At 42.7% G+C, this 19,614-nt stretch overlaps 1 protein-coding gene across 5 annotated transcripts in view; it reads right to left on the bottom strand.

The window, feature by feature from the left end:
• The window catches only part of NFKB1 (nuclear factor kappa B subunit 1), a 79,736-nt gene that overhangs the window by 25,673 nt on the left and 34,449 nt on the right, over positions 1-19,614 (bottom strand). For all 5 annotated transcript variants that reach the window (XR_006176776.2, XM_005278519.5, XM_008179152.4 and 2 more), the window contains exons 6-11: positions 10,372-10,520; positions 9,545-9,708; positions 8,513-8,671; positions 5,230-5,334; positions 3,001-3,092; positions 2,234-2,372 (exon numbers count right to left, since the gene is read on the bottom strand). Coding sequence is in view for 4 of the 5 variants with exons in the window: in XM_005278519.5 (XP_005278576.2) it covers positions 2,234-2,372; positions 3,001-3,092; positions 5,230-5,334; positions 8,513-8,671; positions 9,545-9,708; positions 10,372-10,520 (808 nt within the window). In the remaining variant the exon portion in view is untranslated. The remainder of the gene's footprint in view (positions 1-2,233; positions 2,373-3,000; positions 3,093-5,229; positions 5,335-8,512; positions 8,672-9,544; positions 9,709-10,371; positions 10,521-19,614) is intronic.

Below are 19,614 nucleotides of genomic sequence, written 5' to 3'. Positions count from 1 at the left end.
ACATTCTCAGACAGACCACAGAACCAAAGACAAAATCACGCACACAAGTCCATACAGCTTCTCTAATACTATAACTGGTGCCACAATACCCAAATACAGATGACTGGGACTGGACATGGCAGACATATCAAAGTGCCTTAATCACTTTTGAAAATGGGATTAGGCTCCTAAGTCACTTATACGCTTTTGAAAATTTTACCCATTAGGAACAAAAGGGCAATTTTCTCTCCCAAGCAAATGCACTTTAGAAAGAGGCCACGTTTTGGTGATGAATCAGGGTCCAACTTAAACGAAGCATACTTTAGTACCAGAAAGGCCATAAAGAAAAATGAGTTTAAAGCAAGACATAAAAAACCCATGCAGGTCAGTAGCAGGAGAACCAGCCTTACACAAAGTACAACAAATAAAGGTAAAACAGAATCCCCAGCTCCATCAAAAAAATCCCGAAGACTCTGGGGAAAAAAACAGCACTCTAAAGTTAAACATACAGAAAATGAAACATCATGAAAAGAGGAGCTGTCAAAAAGTGACATAAAAATTCTAGCAAAGAGGAAGCCCAGCAACACTGTTGAGGAAAGAACAAAATATCCCCCAACAAACAATGTAATAATTCCTAACAGGCATATGCCAAGTGTGATAAGGAAACTGCATGCAGAACAGTATCAATCAATGCATCAAAGCCAAGTATTGAACATATGAATCAATATAATGAATAGTCTATATATGAATGCACAATTTACAGTCATATGCAGTATGTAGATAAGTGTACCTGCATCAAATATACTCACACCCAGGAAGAGCGAAAGCCCTAAAAAGCAGCTAATGCATCTGGCCCAGGAAATAAAAAACACATACATTTCTGAGCTCATGTGAGCACTATTCAACAGGGAAATAGCAGAGTACAGTTGCTAGAATACCATCCCTGAATGCCAGCCTTCATAATATGTTGGACAGAGTTTATGAAAAGGCATTTACAGAAATCATCATTCAATTATTTTCACCCCTCTAAAAACTACAAAAAAGTCAGCCTCAAAATTGGTGGGCTAGATCTGGAGTATTGTAAAATGTTTCTATACAATTTGGGCAAGGAATTCCTGGATGCTAAAAATAGTGTTCACCTAAATTCAAATATCCACCAGCGAACATGGAAATTTCTCAGCAACCATCACTTTCTGCTGCTTATTATACCAAAATATAAATAACACACTCCCCCCCCAATGTCTCTGTTTTGTCCACCTATTTTCTCGTCACAAGCTAAATCCTCAATCCTGCAAATGCTTATGTATATGCCTTCAAGCACATGAGTAGTCATTGACTTCAACGAGACTACTCATGTGCTTCAAGTTAAGCACATGTGCATATGCTACTGGATCAGGGTTTAAGATTGTAAGCTACTGTCTGTTTATTACATCTGCGTAGTATGATGCCAAGCAGAACGGGGCCTTGGTCCCTGATTGGGATCCCTGAGCTCTGCCATAATGCAAATATTTTTATTACTATTTATTATTAATGCTAACATGAACACGAAGAACAACCTTATAATTCAGTCAGATTAATTCACAGCATGCAAGTCTTTAAAAAGTATTAATCCAGTGAGTAAGCTTCCTGACACTGAACAACATAGTCACCAGGTCTTATTCCAACTATTACACTTCACCTAAAAGATTTACAATATTGTAATTAAAAACCCCCACCAATCACACCAGCCTTCCTCTTGCAAAAGGTGCCGGGGATTATTTGATGAACACAAGTGCTCAGGACTAGAGCTGGTCAGAACATTCCTAAAATTTCAATGAAAGAAAAATGAAAATATATTTTCTATTTTCTCACCAGCTCTAGTCAGGACCCTGGTTTTATGTTTCATCTGAAAGGCAGCACCTGCAGTACAATAACCTCTAGTATTGTTTCAGAAGTGACTCCGGGGAAAAAAGCACCACCTACTGCATATATACATTTTATGTATATAAAATACCTGTTGGCACTAATCCCTTGTAGGGACCTGTGTGTTTACTGCACAACAGTCCAACATAAAATATCAAAGTAAACACATTCTGCCCTGACTAGTTTTTCCATTAATTCTGCCCAATATTAGCAGACAAGTGCAGTATTTTCTAGAGGTAAAAAAACATAGAACAAGAACAGTACCCAACATTAGGAAATACATGAGGACTCTGCTGTTTCACAAACAGGATATTTTCCCTTTGTAATGCATGGAACAGGTTAAATGAATTACCTTTGATTTCTGGGTAGTACAGAAATGGCTTTGGCTCACTTGTTTCCAGATCAGATTTCCGCCTCAGTTGGACAAAAACAGATGCTGGTTTTGTGATATTGACATCTCTGTACTTCGGGGTTTTGAATACAATAGCAAACTGTGAAAAACATTGATCAGCAGGTTGTCAGGAACAGAGTTTTCTGAAATAAGATATTGCTTTACATCTAACTTTTTGTATTTGGGGGAATTTTAGTTAGTTACAGCTGAGAGGAATATCTCACTTGCATGAAGGCTACCACAACTATAAATTCACGTTTTATTTTTCACTTCTAGTTCGGAGCTAATTACAGATTAAATGCCTTTTAGAAACTTTGAATTGTCACATGATACATGAATATATAATACATGTGGGTATTGTATTTTTCTCTCTTGCTTTATCTTTTTACCCCTGGTGTCCTTAGTATTCCTGTAGGAGGTCTGGAGACATTTTACCCTGTACTATTTTTCCATAGACATGCCTTACATCTCTCCCTTACCATTACTTTCGCACCATAGTTTTCAAATTTCCTTTTAGTGTGTTTCTACCTTTCATCGGCACTATGATTTACAGTTTAAAATAAATCCGGGTCATATTTATTCTTATGAAGTAACAGAGGGAAGATGGTGACTGCGAAAATTAGTATTGGGATTTAGAGCCTTTCACTACTAAGCCATCAGTTCAAATGGGGCCCTACTAGCTAAAGAATTGAAAGCCATTAGCAAATGACAGCTATTTGGTCACTTACCTGCCTATGTACATCTGTAGGAGAAAAATCTCCAAAGCCTTCCCATACGCCACCATTTTCATCCTCTTCATAAAAACGAATTTGAATATCATCTGCAAACAGTGTCAGAGTGTTAATTCCTCTAGGGTTTTTTTAAGCTTTTGGTTAAATCAATTTCTAATAAAAAATAATATGGTGGATGGCAGTTCTAACAGTGGATTTTAGGAGATTATATTTTTCCTAGCACTAATTCATACTGTAAACAACGATACAAGATTTTTGGTAAAGGAAAATAATTCTCTCTAATGCTGAATTTCACTCAGTATTTGTTTTCTGTGGTAATGTGTTGCATTTAGAAGAATACATTAAACATCAAGAACTTTACCCCTCTCAAGTACGATAAGTTTAGGAAGATTTATATAAACATTATTAGGGGTTGAATTCTGATTTTATTTCCACCAGTTTTACGCTGATGTAATTCTTGTGACTTCAGTGGAGTTACTCTTGTTTTAAACTGGTGTGAGTGGAGAATCAGGTTCACTGCTTCCTGTTCTATGGTTAAACAGGATTAGTGCAGTAGCTCGATACAGAATAACTGTAAGGATGGGAGAACTTATGGTGTGAAATACAGGACTCCCTCCCCACCAGTCTGAATTCTGAAATCTGAATGAAACTTGAATGGTTCAGGTTGAAGTTCTATTTACTGCTGGCAAAAAGCCACTTCTCAGCTACTGTTAAGAGTGACAGCAGCTACTTTCAGCAGCAGTCATGAGCTAAGTGCTCTCCAGCAATGCATTTCCTCTCCCCTTCACAAAGCAGTGCGAGGGGCAGAGACTTTTCTGTTGGGCTGGGGGCCCTCTGCATAGACCTCTTTGGAGAGGTGGGGAAAACAGGACATCCTGAGGACTCTTTCCTCAGCATCCTGGGGAGGAGAGATATGAAAAGCTCATTTTCTGTCTTTGGCTAATGGCCAGGAACTCTTTATCTTCCTAAGCAATGGGAAGGGGCCTTAGGGTAGGTGGGCTGCTTCCTCCTGATCCCCAATCGGGCAGCATTCAGATTTAGAAACACTCCTTCCAACGCTGTTGCTGTTTGCATTCAAGTTTCCTAGGGCACAGAGGTTTCAGAGAGTGACGGAGTCAGGGGAAACCCCATTCAGTCTAAGGGGAAACCCCACTTTGGAGTTTCCATTTATTCAGACTTAAGAAAAAAATTACATTTTACTTAATCCCCTGGAAAGGCCGTGGATTTACAGTGTTAAGGGAAAAAAAAAACATTTCCCCAAACTCCACCAGTTTCTCTATTCCCTACAGAACTACATGGTATGCTGTCTTCTCCTACACCCTTCTCTGCTTCAGTGTGGAATAATAGAAAATGCCTGAATCATTTCACAACTCTACTCTACAGTCAGGTAGAGAACCGTGCATGCTGTTGTAGAGATAAAGTAGATCTGTGGGTCCCTGTTTTAATCTACAGATTAAAACACTCCAAGCCCCCTTTTTCTTTTCTGCTTACTTCCATCTATGAACAGGAAACCAGAATATTGAAAACAAAGGCCAATATGTTCAAATTTGAGTATCTTAAATTAGGCATTCAAATCCATATTTAGAGCCTGATCCTGCAAACACTTAATTCCAGGAATAATGTTTACTACTGTGAGTCCACAGGATGCCTCACATTGCATAAGCCTGATACCTGGTAGTAACTATTTACAGGTTCATTTCCTTTGACATCTACATAAATATGGCCTGATTATTGGCAGTGTTGAGCACCTGCAGCTCCCACTACACATTATACAAAGGGTTGAGGGCACCACAGAGGTGTGGTCATAGGGTCCATGATTGCACATATCCAGTGTTCACAAACCCTAGCAGCCTGGAGGGTTAGAACAGAAACTTCAGAGGGGCTGGCGTAGTGTCCTTGACAGTGTCTGCTGGTTGGGGGAGAGGGAAAAGGATACGTGAGTTTCTTTCCCGCAACTCTCCAGGCTGTTCCCATACAAATTACTTATGGGTGGGCTGTGTACGATCACTAATTGCTGCCCTAATCACTGCTGGCCTGATTTTCAGAAATGCTGAGAACTCACAAATCCGGCTGAAGTTAATGGGAGCGGTGGTGGCACAGGATCTTTGAATGTTAGGCCACCACTGCAGGCCTTAAGCATACAGTCCATGAGAAACATAGCAAAGCTACTTTATAATCCCAATCAAAGGGGCCGATTCAGAACTCCAGACAGTTTGGGGCTCTTACCTTTCTGAACCTTGTCACAAAGAAGGTAAATTTCCTCTCCTCCTGTCACACATCCTGCTGTTCTGTCCATTCTTACAATCTTTAAATTGGATGCATTGGGGGCTTCTGTCAAAAGGGACGAGTTGAAACAAGATGTTAATACTGCTGACAGCAGTATTGACTCTGCTGACAGCTGTAGGCTAAAAATAGGTTTGTCAGGGTTTGGTTTTAATCCATAACTGTCAGTAAACATTACTTTTGTCTGATGCACTGAAATCAACGGAAAAAAAAAAAAATCAATCGGTAACAGTCGGCATGCCTGCAGGGACTGGGTGTCACCGGCCCTGCAGCTGTGCAGGTAGCCCTATGCAGCTCTGCTGTCATGGCCTGATTTGCACACCAGCCGGGAGCGTGGGAGCTGTCCCCAGGCAGCAGATGTTCAGCAACACCCTGCAGTCAAGGGCCTGTCCTCCTTGTAGTCCTGGTCAGGGGGTTCTCTGCTTCACGGGGCTAGGACGAGGTGTCTTTGGCCAGTCAGCCGAACAGAGAGCCCCCTGCAGTCCCACTGTCAGCACTGCCCCAACTCTAACCCCAGCCCTACTATCCCAACTGTAAACATAAACATAGTTAAAAATAGAAAACAAAATCTTAAAAATAAAAATGGAGAAAAACCGTCAAAAATTGAAAAAAAAAATCAAATTCTGCCAAGCCTAGTGAACAAGAAAGCACAGAAGTGGGATAAAAGGCAAACCTCAAACAAGAAGCACATGGTACTGTCTGGATTCCTTATCTTGTGATAGTGAAGGATGAACCACTAATTTTTCATCTTAAGGGCCTGATTTTGTACTCCTTATGCAGGCAAAACTCCCATTGACTTCTGTAGAAATCTTGCCTGACTATGGACTACAAAATAAGGGCTTCATTCACTACTGTGCTAATCCTGTATGAACACAATACCAGTCAAGTAATGCAGTGGGGAATCAAGACTCTCCATTGTTACTAATTAGGTTAAAAAAAATGCCATGTGAGAACTGCATCACATTTTCTCTCTTGCTCTCTTCCTCTTCCTTTGTCCCACTAACTGCTTGATATGGTGTGTGTGTGTGTACGTACGTCACTATATATTTTTCAATCTCCTGTTTCTTTACTGCTCTGTGGCCTACTTAAAAAGAGTTTGTTAGTCCCTGTCCAGTTCACAGTGGACTGGGGTCTGCATCGCCACCATCAAAACTGGCAATTATTTGCAATCTCAGTAGATATGTCAAGAGTTAAAAGGGCCCTGGACACAGAACTATCCTCACACCATTACAAATAATAGCTTCAGGTGAGGTGTGAGACACAAAGGCAGGGCAGCATGGCAGAAGCTTGCACTGCCAAATGCTGCATCCGTACTGCGGAGGACTTCAATGGCACCATTCAAGAGCACTAGATTCACTCAAAAACAAATTAAAAGAAAAAATAATCCCTGTTTCTTTTGAAATAAATGAATTCAGTTGGTGGTCTCAGATACTCTGGCCACTGGCAGTGCGCGGCATGAAAACCTAGACAGTGAGAGAGATAGGTGCATTTATTTCCTCCACCTTCCCCACAAATGGAAGATAAACTTTGATGCTCAGACTTAAAAACAACAACAAAAAGCATAGAGCAACATCAACTTCCTTTCAATGTGGCTTGGCATACACTATACCTCAGTTTGTATTGTAACTTCCTCCCTCTACTTATTGTATCAATATGCAGGTGTGTGTTACAGTAGTGAAAGCATATTGGAATTATAACAGATACTAAAGTAAACCAACAGCATTCCTCAAAGACACCACTTGGTAGTCCACATCACCCTCCAGATGATGAGCCTGGGGCTTTTTCACTTCCAGAAAATGCAAGTAATATAACACAGACAAAAAATGTATATACTTTTTCTTATTATTGCATGAATATTGCTAAATTAGTAGTCATCAGTAGCAGGTAGGAGAATTGCAGAATTAGAGGGAGTTCAGAGAAGGGCAATGAGAATGATCAATGGCATGGGAAAAGCTCTCAGATGGAGAGAGATTGAAAAGATTGGGGTTGTTTACCTCAGAAAGGAGATGAACAGAGTGGACATGATAAAAGTATATAAAATAATGAATGGTCTAGAGATGGTAGATCAAGAACTTCTGTTCTGCCCATCTCATAACACAAGGACAAGGGGACATTCAATTAAATTATAAAATGGCAAATTCAAAAGGGATGCAAGGAAATACTTTTTCACAGAATGTACAACTAGAACATAAGAACAGCCATACTGGGTCAGACCAAAGTTCCATCTAACCCAGTGTCCTGTCTTCCAACAGTGACCAGTGCCAGGTGCCCCAGAGGGAATGAACAGAACATGTAATTACCAAGTGATCCATCCCCTGTTGCCCATTCCCAGCTTCTGGAAAACAGAGGCTAGGGATACCCATTAGATTGTGCAACTCTTTGTCACAGGAAGTTGTTGAGGAAGTCGTTGAAGTCAGGAACTTATCAAGATTCAGAAAGGAACTGGACATTTATATGAATAACAAGAATAACAAATGTTGTCATAATAGTAAAATATTTGGAAGGGATATGTGATGGGGTATACAAACCCCACACTGGGGCAGAAGGGGTTCAGGTAGCCCTGCCCCTCCAATCCTGCAGAGCATGCTCTAACTGGAGACAGGGTTGAAAAGGGAGCAACCAAGCTCAGAAGGGGGAGGATGGGGAGAAGTGCAAACCTATCCTGAAGACTCCTGCCAAAAGGGGCTGGAGAAAGCTCCTTGAAGAAACGCGGAGCCCAGCTGGGGCTGGCAGTTTGGTTTCCTTTTTCCTTGTTCTTTTCTCCTTATCTGGGGGCAGAAGCTGAGGGAAGGAAGCAGTGGTAGGAAGCAACCCAGGGAAGGTCGCTCAGAGGGCTCCTCCCAGAGGCCAAACACTGCTGATCTACTTAGGGCCCTGGGTTGGATTTGGCCTACAAATGAGTGGATGCTAACTGTTAGGTCCCTCGGCCCACCAAGGACCCCATTATAGGATATTAAACCTCATGCTTCAGGGCTTAGGCCACTCTCTTACTACTAGAGACCTGGATGACACCCAACGTGAGGGGCAGATTATCTCACATCAGCCTAATGTAGGGTTCTTACACCTTCCTCTGAAGCATGTGGCACTGGCCACAGTCAGAGACAGGATAGAGACTAGCTGGACCTTGGGTCTGATCCAGTCTGGCGATTCCTATGGCCTATGTTCCTAGAAAGGGCAAGTAAGACCCGTACCTGTTAAAAAGGACATGAAAGCCAAATGTACTTACTGCTGTCATATATTGCATCTGATATGACAGGATCAAGTCTTCTTGTGAAGCTGCCAGTGCTGTCGGGGAGGAAGGCTGTGAACATGAGTCGCACCACGCTGAGGTCCATCTCTTTAGTCTGCTGAAGGGCTGCCTGACGGATGATTTCTCTTTCCCGCTCTAGAACCAATCAATAGCAGAGATAAATTGACACAACAGGGGGAAAAATAATTCTACCTCCAAAAAGCACTGATAAAAGCTGCTTTGGTTTTTTTTAACCATTAGCTTCAATTCTTATTTTTATTTGGAAAATAGTAAAGGAGTAATTCGCTGCATTCTGCACGTGTAATAAATGGAGTTGCCTGCATATTATTATTTATACTGCACCCAAAATTGTGCCAGACATCTCGCAGACATACAGAAAAAGGCACAGTCCCGGCCCTGCAGAGTTTACAATGGGTGGAAATACGATAAAGGAGGACAAGGATAAGATACTGCAGTTATTTAAGCAAAGTTCACATTTAGAAGCTGGCAATAACCAACAGTAAAATAAGTAAGTATTCTCTAACTTCTGGCTGTGCCGTAGTCAGAGCTGGATTGGCCCTTCAGTCTTCCATTAACAATCTGGGAGCAATGCTGACCTAAGGTTTTGCAGGTACATGTGAAAGCAGGGACGATCTTTTCCCAGGGGGAACTCCATTCTGCCTACAACCACTTAAAGGATCCAAAAGCTCTCCATGATAATATAAAGTGACTCAGTTTCTCAGCCTACTAAACAGGGGTTGAAGATGGCAACATTGTTGGTGGAACTCGTGCACAGTTGTAAATGTTGTTGAAATCTAGGAGTGAGGGTTGTTCGGTTCTCCATGCATGATGAAATGGAGATCCCAAAAGCAAAGGACCTCTCAAAACACACAGCTGGGGGCAGACTACCTAGGGAGCCTACTTAGACATCATCCTGGCTGAGAATCTGTGTTTCTTGGAGCAAAATCTATTATCAACAACACATGTTCTCAAGATCCATGACAATCAAATGGATAACATCCCACCCACCTGTTAGTTGTCTCTCTCCACCACCTTCTGCTTGTATATAGTTGAGTTCAGGATGCACTAGGAGCCCAGGATTGTATCCTTTTTTACAGGCATCTGTCATTCGTGCTTCCAGAGTTTCAAACACTTTCTTCTTTGTGACATGAAGTATTCCTAGGTTTGGAAACCTACACAATATGAGCAGAGAAATATTTTCTTAGTCCCTTATGCAGAAGTTGCCCACAGTCTCTCTTTGTAATCATAATCACTTGGGGTTGATCCAAAGTCCATTGAAGTCAATGGAAAGACTACATTTTCAAATGTGGGTGATCGAGCAGCACTTACAAAATGTGTGGGCATCCACTGCATAAGCAAAACCTAAATCACCGTGCGCCAGTGGTCATGGGGGTGCAAAGAACAGGTAACCTGACACACAAGTACCCATTTGCATGAGCAGTTACTGATTTTGTGCATGTGTTCATGTTGTGGATGCAACTGAGGAAACAATATTTGAAAATTTGGCATGCTTGCTCTATCTTGGTAATGCCATAACCAGAGATGTTCAAACTCATGAATTCTGTAGGGAGAAGAGTTGGATTTTAAAACCAGTGGTCTTCTATATTTTTTAAACTGCTGTGCAAAAATCCCTCTATCTCCTACATGTCAGTGTCTTCTAACTAGGGATAAACTGAGACCACATTTATTTTTCCATTTTAAGGTATGAGCAAAGTACAGAGCAGAAAGTGAAATGCTCCATTTAATGGCCCTGGGTTGGATTTACCTTTACAATTTTTGTCTCACCAGTTACAGTTTTTATACTCAACCTTTGCCAGATATATCAGTGTACTCACCCTACTACCATATCCTTAGGTCCTGCATTAACTGTGCATACTCCTTCCTCACAATATTTACCCACCAAGCTGTGGGCATGCAGGTGGACGTTTTTTCCATTAGTGACTAACTGGACAATTACTTTTGCAGACCCAACATAATTGAAGATCTGTAAACAAGCATAACAAATATTTAAAAAAACAGAACATTATCATTACTCTAAGTAGGTATTTTCTGTCACTTTGATATCTGAGCACAAACAAATCTGCATACAGCTCATGTTTTCATTCCTTCTTTCACGAAATACAAACAAGATAAAATGATTGTCCCATGTCACCAAAGAGGAGAGTCTTATCAATTAATTTAATAACTGTTTTTTTTTTCAAATTAAATACAACAAAAATAAATTAAACTCAACTTACAAATAGCAGGAGTGAAAACAAAAATAATGAGAAAAACATTTCAAGAGAGGCACTTATATCCATTCTCCAGAAAATAAATAAATAAATATTTCACTTTGGCCTTTTGCGCTAAGTAGGTTAAATTCCATTCAGTAGATTGCATTCTCAGTAGACATTAAAGCATGTTAAGAAGCTCAGCAAAATGGTATGTGTTTAGCATTAAGAAAATGCACCGTTTTGCTGAATATAAAAGTGCTCTCAAAAAGTTAAGATTGAAATAGTATACAGATTACTGCATTTTCTTTCCAATGCTGTGTTCTCATTCTAATAACCCCCTTTGGCAGAGGTTTTTTCAGAGAGACATTTGGCATGGAATTCATTCTATGTTCATAAGAAAGTATTCTACGTTGGCTCAAAAAACTGCATCTATCTTAGGCACTTACAATAGCCTCCATTACCACAGTATCTTAGTACTCACAATCAACACATTTATCCTTACAACACCCCGAAAGACACGGAAGTACTGTCCGCATTTTACAGATGGGGAACTGAGGGGCAGAGAGACTCCCCAATGATCACAGAGGAAATCTGTGGCAAAGCAGGGAATTGAATATCGTTTTCAGGTAGCACCCTAACAACCGGACCATCTTCCACTTCACACACGAGGCCCGGTCCTGAAAATACTAATGCACATGGTTTGTTTTTTTTACTCACGTGCATAGTTCCACTGAACGACACATGAGAAAAAAAGATAAGCACATGCATAAGTTTTTGCGGGATTGGGATCGTGGTAAACTGAGTGCGTAGGACCACTGGTGCAGAATTGTGTCGAACTCTATCTCCTAGCTTCTTACAACATCTTTTTTTCTGACACAATATTAAAGATTATGGTTATAAAAACAAGAGATGCCACAGAAATTGTACAAATTAAAAAGCACTGATCAAATAACAATTTTATAAGGGCTTTATTTTATTGTTGAGATCATTCACATCTCTGACTAGCTTCTCTCACAAGCTGTGTTAATCAACTGATTATCAATTATCTACATCTTTTAAATTATACTTAGTGTAAAATCTTCAAATCCATGCCCACTGTTTCTTAAACACCCTTCCCACAGTTTCACTTAATTAACTAACCAGTTTATCAAGAAGTCTTTTCTCACATTTAGCCCCAGGTGAAGTCATTTGCATTACAGAAACATATAGATTTAATCAACCAGGATGCTGAAGGATAAGCATACACAAATGCAGTAGAACCTCGATTTTACAAAAACAGTTAGACAAACAACCAGTTATACAAACCATTCTTCCTGAAGGAAAAAATAACAATCATATAACGAAAGTGAGGTTGATGAAGAACAACTTGACATCCCATCACATTCTCAGGCCTGAAACACACTGGAAATCACTTTGTAAATGGAGGTTCTACTGTACAGTAAGAGTGATGACTAAATTACTTCAGCTTCTTGTATTGATAAGACTGATAATCAGAACTCACCATTATTTCACCACTCTAACATGTGTTGCTTACTTTTTTTGTTTCCTTTAGCCCTTCTTGATTCCACTCCATTACACTTGGAACAGTCTCAACATTTGCCCAGTGCCCTCCCACATGACTCCCTCCTACTCACTGCTAAAAGCTAAACAGTTCCAGGAAGTATGTGTCTGTGAAAGTCCTCTCATAACCCACTTGTCTGCTACTTGTTTGTTTTACCTGTATGGTACAATAAAAATGCCTCTAGTTTAAGAGCGTGATGTGGTCTAAACATAAGACTAGCACACATGAACTAATCCCAACTCAGATAGTGAATCAACCTACAGCCTTGGCCAAGCTACGGCCTCATCTTCCTCGTTTGTTAAATGGGTGTGATAATACTTATTTGTCAACCTCAAAGAGGTATGATGATTATTAATTAACATTTACAAAATGATTTGAGAATGAAAATTGCAACTTATGTCCCAAGTATGATGATGATGATAACGATTAATAACTCTTTAGGACACAATATTTCCTGTTTTTGACATATGCATTTTCACTATTATAAAGTGCTTTGTGTATCTCCACTGCTCTATAAATGATAAATAATAAATAATGTGCATGTTCCATATTTGTGTCAGAATAGCTCAAGACAGTTCTGTATCAGCTGTTCAAACCACAGTGAAACCGTATCTAGCGCTGCTGGGTTTTAAGGACTTTCCAAGACATCTGAAAGCAGAACATTTAACTACCATGGTATCAAGATTGTAATCTTCACATGGTTTACTCAGCTCAACACAGTCTTTGTAATCTGCATAGGGAGAGAAGCCAGAGTTCTCTAAAATGTAACTTGTATATAGATTGTTAGATCATAAAGCCAGAAGGGAGCAATGTGATCATCTGGTCTGACCTCCGGCATAAGACAGGCCATAGACTTCCCCAAATTAATTCTAGTTTGAACTAGAACATATATTTTAGAAATACATCCACTCTTGATTTAAAAATTGCCAATGAAGAATCCACCACAAGCCTTAGAGTAAGTTGTCCCCATGGTTATTTACCCTCAATCACAGGCGCTGACTCCGTGGGTGCTCCGGGGCTGGAGCACCCACGGAAAAAAACTGGTGGGTGCTCAGCACCCACCAGCAGCTCCCCATGGCCCCGCCCCACCCCCCCTGTTCCAGCTCACCTCTGCCTCCTCCGTGAGCGCGCCGCTGCATTCTGCTTCTCCCCCCTCCCTCCCAGCGCTTGTGCCACAAAACAGCTGATTCGCGGGGCAGGGAGGGAGGAAAGAGGAGGGGGAACGCGGCGCGCTAGGGGAAGAGGCGGGGCCGAGGTGGGGATTTGGGGAAGGGATCCAATAGGGGCAGGAGTTAGGGCGGGGACTTTGGGGATGGGGTTGGAATGGGGGCGGGCCAGGGGCGGGGAAAAGGGCGGGCACCCACCAATGCCGGAGAAAGTTGGCGCCTATGCCCTCAATGGTAAAAATGTGTGCCTTATTTCAAGTCTGAATTTATTTGCCTTCAACTTCCAGCCATTGGATCATGTTATACTTTTGTCTGCTAGACTGACGAGCCCATTATCAAAGTTTCTCATTTTAAGGCATGGTTTCTAAGCCGTCAACCATTCCCATGGCTCTACTCTGAACTCTCTCCAATTTTTCAATATTCTTCTTGGATTGTGGACACCATTCACAGTATTTCACAATTAATTCTAAGTTTAATCTGGTAATAGGTCACTTGCATATCTACTCGTCAAATTTTTTTCCACTGAGAATTCCAAAAATAGACATTAATTACTGACAAGTACATTATTTCTAGAAAGTTATACAAAATGTATCAGTGCCGAACATCTAGGCATTCAGATACTACAGTGATTAGTGCCAACATAAAAAGATAGATAAAATAAAATGTGGCAAGAAGGAAATGTTCAGCTGTTACAAGAATATCTAAATGTCACTTTACTGTACAGTTAAAAACAAGGAAATTATTAAATATTTGGTTTCTAAGGAGCCAGTTACTATCAAAGACAGAGAAAAAGAAAATAAGGAGTCCCAGTAAGGGTAGAGTTGCAGTATTTGCTGTGCATCCACCATATGGAAGCAGTGTTCAGTTTACCTAATCTGATAAAGTTAAAAATGCTGCATAGTCACATTTATCTGATGTTTCTGTTTAAGAGACAGATTTGTTTTAGAGATTAAAGGGACATCTCGAGAGTTAGTGAATTTCAAAACATTACGTTGAAAGTAGTTTCAACGGCTTCACAGCTCCCTGAGTCTGCTCAGCAGTTTTTATGCTTTACAAATCACATTTTCCTATTTTAAAGATGTTTTTCTGTACCGCATACAAGCAAGTGAAATCGACTATACAAAGTGCTGTGAAATGCATGAAGTCAACAAATTAAAAATTGAGACTCCGCCCCTTCTTTCTAATCTCTTTCAGTTATAGCAACATTTGGCCCAAGTTCTGCAAACACTTCAAAATGTGAGTAACTTTACACACATGAGTAATTCCATTATTTCTGCGTGTAAAGTTATTCACACATGTAGGTGTTTGCAGGATTTGCACAGCCTTAGCTGTTACTTAGAAGTAAAACATTTTTAGGCCACAGTGTGATAGTTTCAGTTGACAGTGTCCCTAAAATTTGGGTGCCTAAAACTGACTACATACTTTTGCACCTAAATATAAATGGCTTCCTGATTTGATTGAAGTCAATGGGAGCTGCAGGTCTTCAGCGCCTCTGAAAATCAGGCAACTTATTTAGGTGCCAAATTACAGAGTTAGGAGCTCAGCTTTAAAAAAAAACGGTTACCTACCTTTTTGTTGTTTTTCGAGACGTGTGGCTCATGTTCATTCTATTGGGTGTGTGCGTTCACGTGCACAGTTGTCGGAGATTTTTGCCTTAGCGGTACCCAAAGGATCGGCTGTAGTGCCCTCTTGAGTGCCACGCTCAAGCACTGGTCTATTAGGCGCTGCCGATCCTAGGCCCTCTCGGTTCCTTCTTGCCGGCAATTCCGACAGTGGGGTAGGAGGGCGGGTAATAGAATGGACATGAGCGACACATCTTGAAGAACAACAGTTACAAAAAGGTAGGTAACCGTTTTTTCTTCTTCGAGGGCTTGCTCATGTCGATTCCATTCTAGGTGACTCACAAGCAGTGTCTTTGGAAGTGGGCTCGAAGTCCACAGTTAAGCGGCTTGCTGTACTGCTCTGCATTATCCCTGGCCTGCTGGGTAAGTGTGTAATGGGCCTTGAAGGTGTGGATGGCCAACCAAGTGGCCACCCTACAGATTTCCTGGATAGACACTTGGGCTTGGAAAGCTGCCAGAGAGGCTTGCGCCCTGGTTGAGTGGGTGATGACCATTGCCGGAGGTGGCACCTTTGCCTGATCATAGCAGCAGTGAATATAGGCAGTGATCCAGAAGAAATTCTTTGAGCGGACACTGGATGACTTTTCATCCTGTTGGCCACTGCGATGAACAATTATATCGACTTGCAAAATGACTTGGTCCTTTAAATGTAAAAGGCTAGTGCCCTCCTGACGTCTAGGGAATGCCCCCGACGCTCCTCCTCCTCTTTACACGGCTTTGGAAAAAAGGCACGCAGGTAAATGTCCTGGCCCGTATGAAACTGTGGGACCACCTTGGGCAGGAAAGCTGGATGTGGCCGCACCTGGACCTTGTCTTTGCAGAAGACTGTTTAGGGTGGTTCCGAGGTAAGCGCCCTAATCTCAGAGACCCAGCGGGCGGATGTTATTGCAACTAGGGGGGTCCTGTGAGCCATGACAGCACAAGATTCAGGTCCCATGGTGGAATGGGGTCCCTGATGTGCAAGCAGAGGTGCTCAAGGAGGAACCTGGCAGTCATGTCCTTGGCGAAAACTGACCTACCCTCAAGCGGCAGATGGAAGGCCGAAAGAGTGGCCAAGTGGACCTTGACAGATGAAAGGGACAGGCCTGGGAGCTTGAGAGGCAGAAGGTAGTCTAGGATCAACTTGAGCTGAATGCCTTTATCCAAAGTCCAATAAGTGAACCGCTTCCATTTGACCAGGTAAGTTGCTCTGGTCCTCAAAACGCCTGCTTCTGGCTTTCTTTGCCTCTGGAAGAACCAAGCTGGGCAGAGGAACAGGAAGATGAAAGGTGATGCCATTTAAATCCTTTGTGTCTGTCTTTCCTGTAGGAGATGGACCGGGGGACACCCCAGGACCTTGACGGAGGCGGACAGAAAGGCTTTCTTGCCTGCTGAGGGATGTGAAGGCCCAAGGAATGGAGGGTGGCATGGGAGTCTTTAAGGCCGTGGAGCCGTGCGTCAGCTAGAGCATGGCTCCCTCAAATGGAAAGTTCTGAAGGGTAGTCTGCATCTTACTGGGACTGTAACCAAGAGCTGCGTCTCATGACCATCGCAGAGGTGAATACCCTCGTCACCGAGTCCATAGCATCCCAGGCCATCTGGAGGGTGCCTCTCGCCACCGCTTTGCCTTCATCCACCAAGGTGACGAACTCCTGGGCTCGGTCCTGTGAAGGCCCTCCTTGAACTTGTGATGGAGTCCCACAGGTTGAAGTTGTACCTGCCTAGCAGGACCTGATAGTTAGGCATCCAAACTTGCAGGCTGGCTGTCAAATACATTTTCCGGCCAAACAGATGCCTCTTGGCATCTTTATTTTTTGGCGTGATGCTCGCCTGTCCCTGCCTGTCCCTTTCATTGATGGCAGACACAACCAGGATCCCGCTGGAGGATGGGTATACAGGTACTCAACCCCCTTTGTGGGGACATAGTGCTTATTTTCCGCCTTCTTGGAGGTAGGTGGAATGGAAGAGGGGGTCTGCCACACAGACTAGGCAATTTTAAGGACTCCTGGGTTGACGGGCAACGTGACCCGGCCCAGGGTGGAGGAGGGTATAACATTAAAGAGGTTGTTGGACTCCTCTGCTAACTCCTCAACCTCCAAGTTCAGGTTGGCAACCACTCTTTTGAGCAAGGCCTGGTGCTCCTTGAAGTCATTGAGGGAGCTGCTCATTTGTGATGGGCCCGCCGCCGCTTTGTCCGGACACAAAGAAGATGACTGCATGGCAGGGGGAGGGGTGGCTTCCCCTTGCTCATCGGGGCCTGCTGTGTCACCCCCGCATCAGATTCGGCACTGTGCTGACTGGGTGCCAGCTGTGTCAGGAGCAGCTTGTCTGATGCGGCCTGGGAGGAATGGTGGGAGTATGGGGCTGGCATAACAGGTACAGCCCATGGGTTCCAGTGCTGCCACTGAGCAGGCCATTGCCCGCTGCTCAGGAGCCGTGCTGCTCTTGCGGCTTGGTAGCATTTCGCCTTTTATAGGTGAGGGGCTGAACTCCCCTTCAGGCTCAGACCATTGCCCTTCCAATGACCAGGGAGGAGCCGTAGATGCCTGAGTCTGCCCACTGACCCTCGTTGGTGACCGGTAAGGACAGGGTGAGGACCAACGCTGCCCGAAGAGCGGTACCAGGGAGCTGGAGACCGGTGTCGTGACCGGAAATGATCCCACACTGAGGGGGATTGACGCCTGGGAGACTGCCTAGGCGACGGAGAGCGACGCAGTGGCGAACTCTGGTGGGATGCCTGACAGTACCATGGATACAGGGATTGACGTCGTGACTCAGGTGTCCCGTGCCTTGCAGGCGGAGACCTTGGCATCAGGGACCTGGGTCTTCTAACTGGGGACCAAGGCTGCGGTGATGGGGACCAACACCTGCGGTCCAGGGAGTGGGGATGCTCTGCTGTTTTAGGGGGTGGTCCCATAACCGGCTTGCCCTGAGATGCTGGGTTACTCATTTCTATTTCTTATAGACTAAAAGTGCCAGATCACTGGGTGCTAACTTATGTAAAAAAATCAGTGAAGACGGCAACTTGGCTTTTAACTCAGTTAACAGTTCTAGTTCAACCCCAAGCACACAATGGACTTTCACTTGAGCCATTAACCAGAGTTAAAAACCAAGTCACTATGTCTTCATAGCTATTTTAACCTGAGTTAGCTAATGGGGGTTAGCTAACCAAAGTTAATTTTGCAGTGTAGACTTATACTAAGAGATATGCTCCAGCTCAGCTGGAAGTTTTGCACTTGATACAGATTTCACCCAGTTATTCCTGTAAATTCCTGTGGTCTATGTTATGCAGGAGGTCAGACTATGTCAACGTAATGCTCCATCTTCTGGCCTTAAAATCTACAATTTTATGATTCTACAAATAGGCTTATTGCAGGGGTTTCCCTATGTCTTGGCAATTTCTGGCTGCCAGAATGTCTTGTAGGGGCTATTGCTAGTCAGCATAGATTATTGCAGCTGGACCAGTGCTGAGCTGGCCAAGGCTCCTGCAGATGCTTTAAGACAGCTGTGCACATCAGAAGTGATTCACATCTACTGCAGCAGCACACCCAAGGTCCTGGCACTCCCTCTTTATTTTTTATAGACTATTGTTCCTGAATATTCAATTGGGTTCCTCGAGATCAGCTCAGTTGTGAAGAGGAAAGGAGCCTCTGACAAAACGCAAGGGAGGCTGATGGGAAAAGGAGTGAAACACGTCTCTCTTTACTGGCACAACTTGAATCAAAAACAGGCACTAACAGGCAGTGGCCAGGAGGAACTTCGTTCCTTTGCCAGCCTCTCCCACAAGGTTTTGCCGCGTGGTGACTTGTACCAGGAATAAAAAAAAAACAAAAAAGCAGATGGGATCCAGGGGGAAGGCTGAATTACTTGACATTTTGTCTTTTAGTTTGTTTTCTGACTAAATCCTTTCCACACATTGCTTCCCATTGCATATACTACTATCCGAGCTCCAATATTACTATGTACTCCACCAGTTTAAATCTTATCAATTATCAAGATATATTGGATCAGCCTTGAAAGATCCCACTATTGGGATAAGTAATTTTATATTTAAACCTGCAAATGAAACCTTGTTCATTGTCTCATCACCATCATCATGTGAAAGGGAGAGTGAGTAGATTCTTTGCCAGAGCTGGTAACTTTTCAGAAGAGCTTTGCAAGGCTACATTAAATCTATGATTTCTAATTTACCAGACTAACATCCGAGGTTATAACAGCCAGAGCTGATTACATTGAGCGATGCTCGTTCTCACTCATGGTGGAGATATAGTTGTTCCAAACCCTAGTCTCTCCCAAGATTCACAGAAGAACAGAGCACATGCACCTGAATGGATGGTGAGCACGGTCCAGCACAGAAGCTCACCTTTAGCACACTAAGGAGTAGGAAGGGGGAAAGAACTCATGAATTAAAAGCTATTAATTCTCGCTCTTAATGGGGAAATCTCTAATGGAACAATTCAGAAAATACACACTGCCATATTGATAGAGACTTTTGTGAGTGGTATTGCTATGGGTAATTTAGGAACCACTGCATTAG

This window comes from Chrysemys picta, chromosome 5 (assembly GCF_011386835.1).
Source record: "Chrysemys picta bellii isolate R12L10 chromosome 5, ASM1138683v2, whole genome shotgun sequence".
In the NCBI taxonomy this organism is placed as follows: Eukaryota; Metazoa; Chordata; order Testudines; family Emydidae; genus Chrysemys; species Chrysemys picta.
Note: the sequence above shows the minus strand (reverse complement) of the source record. Positions and strands in the feature narration are given on the sequence as shown.